Source organism: Sander lucioperca, chromosome 7 (genome assembly GCF_008315115.2).
Source record: "Sander lucioperca isolate FBNREF2018 chromosome 7, SLUC_FBN_1.2, whole genome shotgun sequence".
Taxonomy (NCBI): Eukaryota; Metazoa; Chordata; class Actinopteri; order Perciformes; family Percidae; genus Sander; species Sander lucioperca.
Genome location: NC_050179.1, coordinates 20,738,277 through 20,748,276, shown reverse-complemented (window position 1 = coordinate 20,748,276; position 10,000 = coordinate 20,738,277). Strand labels below are relative to the sequence as shown.

Genomic DNA, 10,000 nt, shown 5'->3' with positions numbered 1-10,000 from the left:
CTTCCCCCTCCTGAGGTGGCGAACGGTTTTCCAGAAGCACCTTGGTGCCGACCGAAAGTCCTTCTGCATGTCTTCTCCGAACTTCTCCCACACACGCTGCTTTGCCTCTTTCACGACAGAGGCAGCAGCCCTTCGGGTCCTTCGGTACCTTGCAACTGCCTCTGGAGTCCTCAGGGATAACATATCCCGGAAAGACTCCTTCTTCAGTCGGACGGCTTCCCTGACCACCGGTGTCCACCACGGTGTTCGTGGGTTACCGCCCCTTGAGGCACCAAAGACCCTAAGACCACAGCTCCCCGCCGCAGCTTCAGCAATGGAAACTTTGAACATTGTCCACTCGGGTTCAATGCCCCCAGCCTCCACAGGGATGCACAAAAAGCTCCGCCGGAGGTGTGAGTTGAAAGTCTGTCGGACAGGGGCCTCCTCCAGACGTTCCCAATTTACCTGCACTACCCGTTTGGGCTTACCAGGTCTGTCCAGATTCTTCCCCCACCCTCTCACCCAACTCATCACCAGATGGTGATCAGTTGACAGCTCTGCCCCGCTCTTCACCCGAGTGTCCAAAACATACGGCCTCAGATCAGATGAAACAATTATAAAATCGATCATTGACCTTTGGCCTAGGGTGCTCTGGTACCAAGTACACTTTTTTTTTTTATACTAACCATGACTAGCACAGAAGTCCAACAACAAACAACCACTTTGGTTTAGATAAGGGAGGCCGTTCCTCCCAATCACGCCTCTCCATGTGTCTCCATCATTGCCCACGTGCGCGTTGAAGTCCCCCAGCAGAACTATGGAGTCCCCCACTGGAGCCCCATACAGGACTCCATTCAAGGTCTCCAAGAAGGCCGAATACTCCGAGCTCTTGTTTGGTGCATACGCACAAACAACAATCAGAGTTTTCCCCCCCACAACCCGCAGGCGTAGGGAGGCGACCGTCTCGTCCACCGGGGTAAACTCCAACGTAGCGGTGCTCAGCCGGGGGCTTGTGAGTATCCCCACACCCGCCCGGCGCCTCACACCCTAGGCAACTCCGGAGAAGAAAAGAGTCCAACCCCTATCCAGGAGTATGGTTCCAGAACCGAGACTGTGCGTAGAGGTAAGCCCCACCAGATCCAACTGGTAGCGCTCCACCTCCCGCACAAGTTCCGGCTCCTTCCCCCACAGAGAGGTGACGTTCCACGTTCCCAGATCCAGCGGGTCCGTCGAGGCCCCTGACCTTCATCGCCACCCACGTGGCAGCACACCCGACCCCAGCGGTTCCTCCCACAGGTGGTGGGCCCATGGGTTGGAGGGAGAGGTGCCACGTAGCTTTTTCGGGCTGTGCCCGGCCGGGCTCCGTGGCAAACCCGGCCACCAGGCGCTCGCTGATGGGCCCTCCATCTGGGCCTGGCTCCAGACGGGGGCCCCGGGCTTCCTCCGGGCAGGGTCACTCCATCTCTACCTCGTTTTTTCATAGGGTTGTATGGGGTGTATGGACGCCACTGTAAAGCTACTCAAAGCTACTCAAGATGGGCTTCTCTCATTGGTCAATCCGTGGTTGATCACATGATGAATAAGTGTGGCCCTGATCTCATCAGAGATGGCTCTCCTTCCTCTTCTTCCCTCCTCTTCCTCCTCCTCCTCCCCTTGTTGTCGTCCCCTGTCTCTCCCTCCTCCTCCTCCTCCTCCTCCTCCTCCTCCTCCTCCTCCTCCTCGTCCCGTCTCTCCCTCCTCCTCCTCCTCCTCCTCCTCCTCGTCCCGTCTCTCCCTCCTCCTCCTCCTCCTCCTCCTCCTCCTCCTCCTCCTCCTCCTCCTCCTCCTCCTCGTCCCGTCTCTCCCTCCTCCTCCTCCTCCTCTTCCTCCTCCTCCTCCCCTTGTTGTCGTCCCCTGTCTCTCCCTCCTCCTCCTCCTCCTCCTCCTCGTCCCGTCTCTCCCTCCTCCTCCTCCTCCTCCTCCTCCTCCTCGTCCCGTCTCTCCCTCCTCCTCCTCCTCCTCTTCCTCCTCCTCCTCCCCTTGTTGTCGTCCCCTGTCTCTCCCTCCTCCCTCCTCCTCCTCCTCCTCGTCCCGTCTCTCCCTCCTCCTCCTCCTCCTCCTCCTCGTCCCGTCTCTCCCTCCTCCTCCTCCTCCTCCTCCTCCTCGTCCCGTCTCTCCCTCCTCCTCCTCCTCCTCTTCCTCCTCCTCCTCCCCTTGTTGTCGTCCCCTGTCTCTCCCTCCTCCTCCTCCTCCTCCTCCTCGTCCCGTCTCTCCCTCCTCCTCCTCCTCCTCCTCCTCCTCCTCGTCCCGTCTCTCCCTCCTCCTCCTCCTCCTCTTCCTCCTCCTCCTCCCCTTGTTGTCGTCCCCTGTCTCTCCCTCCTCCTCCTCCTCCTCCTCCTCGTCCCGTCTCTCCCTCCTCCTCCTCCTCCTCCTCCTCGTCCCGTCTCTCCCTCCTCCTCCTCCTCCTCCTCCTCGTCCCGTCTCTCCCTCCTCCTCCTCCTCCTCCTCCTCCTCCCCTTGTTGTCGTCCCCTGTCTCTCCCTCCTCCTCCTCCTCCTCCTCCTCCTCCTCCTCCTCCTCCTCCTCGTCCCGTCTCTCCCTCCTCCTCCTCCTCCTCCTCCTCCTCGTCCCGTCTCTCCCTCCTCCTCCTCCTCCTCCTCCTCCTCCTCCTCCTCCTCCTCGTCCCGTCTCTCCCTCCTCCTCCTCCTCCTCTTCCTCCTCCTCCTCCCCTTGTTGTCGTCCCCTGTCTCTCCCTCCTCCTCCTCCTCCTCCTCCTCGTCCCGTCTCTCCCTCCTCCTCCTCCTCCTCCTCCTCGTCCCGTCTCTCCCTCCTCCTCCTCCTCCTCCTCCTCGTCCCGTCTCTCCCTCCTCCTCCTCCTCCTCCTCGTCCTCCTCCTCCTCCCCTTGTTGTCGTCCCCTGTCTCTCCCTCCTCCTCCTCCTTCTCCTTCTCCTCCTCCTCCTCCTCCTCCTCCTCCTCCTCCTCCTCCTCCTCCTCCTCCTCCTCTCTGTCTATTGTTGGCATCCATTGTTCCAAACAGGTAGTCTGACCTTTGACCTCTGTATAGGCCTATAATAAAGCAGTGATTGGTTAGTGTTCAGTTATGACATCATGTGTTTGCGCATGTGAGGAGTGTGTGTGTGTCCTGGTAAATAAGTGTAGCATTTTGATTGGTTGTGTTTAGAAAAGGAAAGCAAGTCACTTCCTGTTAGATTTTTGTGTCTTAGGTAGAGAATAGTGTGTAATGTTTTGAAAAAAGTGTTTTATGTAATGGAAACTAACTGGTGGTGGTTATTCTACGTGAATTCGTGAGATCTCGTGGGTCCTCGTGACTACAGCTGTCAGTCATGGCCGCAGCCGTGCCGCAACAAATCCAGACCTGGTGGGTATTGACGGACGTCAGTTTAACAGGAGAAGGAGAAGTCATCAGTTGATCACTTATCAGCAATGGCAGATCTGGCTCTTTTAGAGGACCTCTATGCGCCAGTAACAGTGCACACGTGCGTGCTGCAACAAAATTCTGCAACATAGTTTTAGTCTGTGGGGTTCTGGAGCCAGATGACCCGATGCCCAGAGAGCAGAGTCCAGCACAGCCCCAACTGGGGCCATACCAAGGAGACGTGCTCACGTGCTCTCCCTCACAGCTGTTGCCTGGCTCTGACTCATGAAAAAAACATGAATAAAATAAAAGACACTGCATAAACTCCGCTACTGTATGTTTATTTAAATATATACATAAACCATGTAGGCCTAAGAGATTGCAATATAAGCCTGTATATTACTATTAGGAATATAGCATACATATGTCAAGGATGTATAAATTAAATAAACTTCAGCTGGAGTCTGATTTACCACGGCAACACTGTTGACTGCATCAGTGATCTCTTTCCAGTCCCCATTCTTTCTTCAGCCTTTAATAACAACTGTCAGGCTGCCAAATAGTGAACCTGAGATATCAGGGTTTCAACCTCCACCTCTGAGATGTACTGCTTCTCAGCTGGATTACATCTCGCCATGTCGTACATGGTAGGGGCGAGGCCTCAAAACCCAGAATACATTGGGGCGTGATATTTAAATTACGATTGTTTCCAGCCGCTGCATTTATCAATGCATGACCATTCTTGCGCTCTGATTGGTGTCTAAATAGAGCCAAGAAACCACTACAAAAATGAGTCAGCACAGACACATATGGGGTCCTATCTCGTACCCAGGGCAGCGCAAAGCCCGATGCAATGTCTCTGCTAGTTTAAGACCGTCCAGTTTAAATATCAAATGCACAAATCTGTGGCCCATGGTCATGCTGGTCTTACAGGGAGGTGTGTTCAGGTGCATTGTGGGCGTATTGTTATCTTGAGGCAGTGGGAAGTGATGACACCATTGACCAACAAAAACCTGGTCTAAAGTCAATAACGCAGCATTTCATTGTTATTTTAACAGAGCATTAGTAAAATGCTCCTAGGCTCGTACGCAGCGCGCACACTATGCTTGTTACACACACAGAGACGCACAGCAGCACACACACATGCAGAAGATTACAAATAAAAATATTACGGTGCAAATCCTCCATCATAATAGCAATGCTCCAGATGATCTCTGATTGGTTGATTGCATGTTACGCCCAAAACACCCCTCTGATTAATGAAGACACTAAGTAAAACCCTTTAGAACCATGCGCCCGGCACACAGACCCTTTTTTACGCCGTCAAACTAGCAGAAGTGGATTCATACTCGCCCTAAACACACCTGCACCAGGCGCTTCACTCCGTGACCTCAGATGGTTAAAATAGGGCCCTTCATTTAGACAGACATGTTTGGATCTGTCTCCTCCCAGAGGAGCAGAGAGGAACTGCCTCTGAAGACAACTGTTAGTAATAATCTAGGAGGAGGGACAGCTGCAGACTGGGGACAGAAGAGAACAAGTCCAGTTTCAGGTTTCTGCAGAACTCTTCTCAACTCCTTCACTGAGAGGAGATTATCTGCTGTGGTTAACTCCACCCGGCTGGTTACACGGAGCCATAAAACAAGCCCTCCCCTCTGAGTGTGAGTCTGCCAACCCACTTCTCTCTTCACTTTCACTTCCTGTTTCTCTCTGTAGTTTCTCTGAGTTTATCTCTCTCCGTCTCCGTCGGTTACTCCAAACATTTCACGTGTTGACGTGTTTTCAGGACAAACTGACTTTATTTCTTCTTCAACATCTCTCTGAGCTGCAGCACTGAAGGTGAGACACTTTATTATATATCTGTGTTTAATAAAATCATAAATCAGTGATGGGAAACTCTCACAAACTGACTGAAGTAGAATACACGTCATAAATACATATAAATATTAACCATGAAGGAACCAGAGGCTGTTAGTGCAGGATGGACACACAGCATGTGATGAGTTCAGGATATTAAAGCTGTTTTTCTGATTTTTTAGGGATTAAAGCACAGCGTAATTGTAATATTTCAAAACATAAAGTCCCCCTCCCTTTCCTTCCTCTTCTCTGTAGTATTTTCAGCGTGTGTATTAGTACTTGTACTGCAGTAAATGAAGATGATGAATGATGTTAATGAAGTAGTTGTTGATGTTGTGCAGGTCGGGGGTCTGATGGCAGAACCAGAGAGGACTGAAGGTCAGATTCTGACTCAGGATGATTTATTCAATATTACACACACATGAAGAAATAAAAGACGTCTATAGACAACTTCATTTATATATTTATATTTATTTATATATTTACATGTATTTATATATTTATATTTACATTTATTCATATATTTATATTTACATTTATTCATATATTTATTTAATAAGTGACTCATTTATGTATTTTAGGATGTAAAATAAATAAATGTAATTCTCATAGTCATATTAATTTATATTAAATACAACATTCCATCAAAGTTTGAATTCTTTAGACGATAATAATCTGAATGATAATCTGTGTGTGTGTGTGTGTGTGTGTGTGTCTCTGTGTGTGTGTGTGTGTGTGTGTCTCTGTGTGTGTGTCTCTGTGTGTGTGTGTGTGTGTGTGTGTGTGTGTGTGTGTGTGTGTGTGTGTGTGTGTGTGTGTGTCTGTGTGTGTGTGTGTGTGTGTGTGTGTGTGTGTGTGTGTGTGTGTGTGTGTGTGTGTGTGTAGCTCCCTGTTGTTCCACTTTAACCACTCAGCAGCTGCAGCAGAATCTGCGGGCGGAGAAGAAGAGAGAGAGACCCGTCAGGCTGCTGTTTGAAATCCCCACGACTCGAATCATCGAACATCTTCTGTCCAAATATGTGGTGAGATACACACACACACACACACACACACACACACACACACACACACACACACACACACACACACACACACACACACACAGAGACACACACACACACACACAATCACACACACACACACACACACACAATCACACACACACACACACACACACAATCACACACACACACACACACACACACACACACACAATCACACACACACACACACACACACACAATCACACACACACACACACACACACACGCACACACACACACACACACAGAGAGAGACAGACGCACACACACACACACACACACACACACAGAGAGAGACAGACACACAATCACACACACACACACACACACACACACACACACACACACACAGAGACACACACACACACACACACAGACACACACACAGAGACACACACACACACACACACACACACACACACACACAGACATATATATAGATATATCTTTAATGTTACCTGTGTGTCTCAGGTGTATGATGTAATGTTACCTGTGTGTCTCAGGTGTATGATGTAATGTTACCTGTGTGTCTCCAGGTGTATGATGTAATGTTACCTGTGTGTCTCAGGTGTATGATGTAATGTTACCTGTCTCCAGGTGTATGATGTAATGTTACCTGTGTGTCTCCAGGTGTATGATGTAATGTTACCTGTCTCCAGGTGTATGATGTAATGTTACCTGTGTGTCTCAGGTGTATGATGTAATGTTACCTGTGTGTCTCCAGGTGTATGACATCGTGGTGATGCGTTCTGGCAGCTTTGATTCCCGCCGTGTGTCGGTGGAACGCCGTTACAGCGACTTCTCCCGCCTCCACCACGACCTGCTGGAAGAGTTCGGCGATGAGCTGGAGGAGGTCGTTCTCCCGCCCAAACTCCTGAGCGGGAACTTCAGCGCTGACATCATCTCGAAGCGCCGCCTGGCCCTGCAGGACTACCTGGCGAGACTCTACGCCGCTCGCTGCGCCCGCCACGCTCCCCGCTTCGCCCGCTTCTTCACCGAGCCGGAGCAGAAACGGGCGCACGGCCTGCTGCGGGCGGGGAAGTTCACGCTCGCCACGCAGCAACTGCAGACCGTCCTGGAGGTGGAGGAGAAGCTGTTACCGTGGCAACACCCGACACTGAGCGTGCCCACGCTGGCCGCCCTCGCCGTGTGTCACCGCGACCTGGAGGAGGCGGAGCCGGCTTTCGCGGCGGCACAGAAAGCGCTGCCGGCGACCAGACGCTACGGGCTGAAGCAGTACCAAGCGGCGCTGCTGGAGCTGCTGGTGGATCTGGGGTACCAGCTGGGACGTCCCACGGCCACGCTACAGCACGAGCTGACCCTCCTGAGGGACGCCGAGAGGGGCGAGGCCACCACGCGCTCGTTGAAGGAGATAGTCGTCCAAAACTTCACCTGAGAGCCTGAAGGAGTTAGAGGACGTGGGCTCGCCAACAGATTCTCTTCACTGACAGAATGATGTCATTAGGTGGCGTGATGGCATGATGTATGACACACCAGTGCGTATATGCAGTTTTTGTGTGTTATCAAGACGCATTATCACTTTTTTGCGTCTTTATCAATGCCGTTTGGTCTCCATTGACCTATATTGCGTGTGAATTATTGCCGCAGCGAGTAGTATGAAAGGACTGAAGTCCACGGATGGGTAAAACAGGACTTTAACCCAGGAGAGTTGGGATTGCGTCCCGCGTGTGGAGTTAATCAACCGTTTAGTTTTATTTATTTTTTTACACGCGTGTGACGTTGTTCTCGCGATAACACACATATACAGTGTAGACATACACGTGGATAGCTCAAAATGCGTACAGATAACACGCCATTTGGCTTCAAGAAAGTGGCGTGTATGTTTACGCAAAGTCATGATGCCATGTTGTCACTGACCAATGACAAGAAAAGAAAACAGACCCCGCCCTCCTACAACCACAATGGCTGCAGCTGATTGGATGAACCTGTCACGTGGGGCTGGCTGCTCCCAGATGTGGAAACAGACCATAATGGCGGCTCGTTCAGAATACGATCTCTTATTTTATGAAAACATTCTAAGAAATAGGCCGAGCAGCTGCTGAATCTGTCTTCATTTCAGATCAACAAAGGTCAGTTTAAGAGACTTCTGTCAGCTGGGGCGCCTGGGTAGCTCACCTGGTAGAGAGTGCACCCCATGTACAGAGGCTTGGTCCTTGCTGCAGCAGCCGCAGGTTTGATTCCAACTTGTGACCCTTTGCTGCATGTCATTCCCCCTCTCTCTCCCCTTTCAAATCTAATATATGTATATATCTATATAAGCTGTCCTGTCAAATAAAGGCCTAAAAATGCCAAAAAAATAAGAAACGATTTCCGTCAGCTTTTGAGAGGCACCGAACTGAGCCGGGCAACTTGGCGCCCCGCCTCTCCCAAGTCCCCGCGACGCTCCCAGAATGCATTGCACGGCTGCTCCCATACACACACACCATCAGCGTTTAGCAGAGCGCCTGCAGTAAAAGAGATGATTGAACTTTAGTAGGAACTCAACCCTGCGTCACGCTGCCGTGGCCAATCACCAATGATCAATAACTTTGGTATGAATGTGATCAGGGCGTTCCTGCCAAAGAGAGGCTGCCTCTCAGTGAACTCTCCCTGAATAATTAAAGGTTAAATAAAAAACAAATTAAAAAAAACTTCAGATCTTCTGTCTGGAAAGTTCTGCAGAAAATCACAGCGATGACACACAGAGACACCTGTTCTGTCCTCTATACTCCAGATTATTATATATTTAACATGCTGTCTGTTCTCTGTCCTCTATACTCCAGATTATTATATATTTAACATGCTGTCTGTTCTCTGTCCTCTATAATCCAGATTATTATATATTTAACATGCTGTCTGTTCTCTGTCCTCTATAATCCAGATTATTATATATTTAACATGCTGTCTGTTCCCTGTCCTCTATAATCCAGATTATTATATATTTAACATGCTGTCTGTTCTCTGTCCTCTATACTCCAGATTATTATATATTTAACATGCTGTCTGTTCCCTGTCCTCTATAATCCAGATTATTATATATTTAACATGCTGTCTGTTCCCTGTCCTCTATACTCCAGATTATTATATATTTAACATGCTGTCTGTTCCCTGTCCTCTATAATCCAGATTATTATATATTTAACATGCTGTCTGTTTACTGTCTGTAGTAATTAAAGTGTGAATCTCTGCAGAGGAACTCATGTTTGACAGCTTCCTGTTTCTGCATCCTCCATCCACACTGACAACAGAAAACACACAAGTTACACAAACTCTTTCACTGTATGAAGACACACACACACACACACACACACACACACACACACACACACACACACACACACACAGACACACACACACACACACACACACAGAGACACACAAATACACACACAGCATATACACTAACACAAGTACACACACACACACACACACACACACACACACACACACACACACACACACACAGATATATATTGACATGGAGACAGAGAGTCCAGGGTGAAAACCATGGATGTATTAAGAGAATGTAGAATGTGAAAACACGGTGGTTAGCCTTTAAACATCAATGATATCTGAGGTAGATTATCCGGACTGTTGACGGATAAAAGCTGCTCGAGGTTCGGCTGCTTCTGTCTGAGTTTCAACAGCAGCTGCGTGGAGCCGCTGCGCGTGCGTTTAGCCTGAGATAGCCCGGTTTTCATGTGTGTTTAGCCTGAGATAGCCCGGTTTTTCATGTAGTTTAGTTTGGATTGTTGTCTCTAAAACG

At 49.7% G+C, this 10,000-nt stretch overlaps 2 protein-coding genes across 3 annotated transcripts in view; both read left to right on the top strand.

Moving 5' to 3' along the window:
- Nucleotides 1-4,842: 4,842 nt before the first annotated feature.
- Nucleotides 4,843-7,955, top strand: LOC116055799 (sorting nexin-20-like). Of its 2 annotated transcripts, XM_031307836.1 has the most exons (5): nt 4,843-4,995; nt 5,121-5,173; nt 5,533-5,569; nt 6,077-6,213; nt 6,959-7,955. In XM_031307836.1, the coding sequence occupies exons 3-5, from the start codon at nt 5,545-5,547 to the stop codon at nt 7,628-7,630; spliced, it is 834 nt and encodes a 277-aa protein (XP_031163696.1). In that variant the 5' UTR covers nt 4,843-4,995; nt 5,121-5,173; nt 5,533-5,544; the 3' UTR covers nt 7,631-7,955. The 2 variants fall into 2 exon arrangements, with proteins under 2 accessions (XP_031163696.1, XP_031163697.1); XM_031307837.1 differs by lacking the exon at nt 4,843-4,995 and having other exon boundaries at nt 5,006-5,173; nt 5,516-5,569.
- Nucleotides 7,956-9,842: 1,887 nt separating this feature from the next.
- LOC116055805 (M-phase phosphoprotein 6-like) overlaps nt 9,843-10,000 on the top strand; it is a 6,664-nt gene continuing 6,506 nt past the window's right edge. The window contains exons 1-2 of the mRNA XM_031307848.2: nt 9,843-9,919; nt 9,952-10,000. The exon at nt 9,952-10,000 is cut by the window's right edge and continues 56 nt beyond it. The gene's annotated coding sequence lies outside the window, so the exon portion shown is untranslated. The remainder of the gene's footprint in view (nt 9,920-9,951) is intronic.

Excerpts from the sequence above, each read along its gene's own strand:
- LOC116055799 (XM_031307836.1), top strand. The coding sequence starts at position 5,545 with ATGGCAGAACCAGAGAGGACTGAAG. Across the intron at positions 5,570-6,076 it reads AGAACCAGAGAGGACTGAAG|CTCCCTGTTGTTCCACTTTA; the intron begins GTCAGATTCTGA and ends GTGTGTGTGTAG. Across the intron at positions 6,214-6,958 it reads ATCTTCTGTCCAAATATGTG|GTGTATGACATCGTGGTGAT; the intron begins GTGAGATACACA and ends GTGTGTCTCCAG.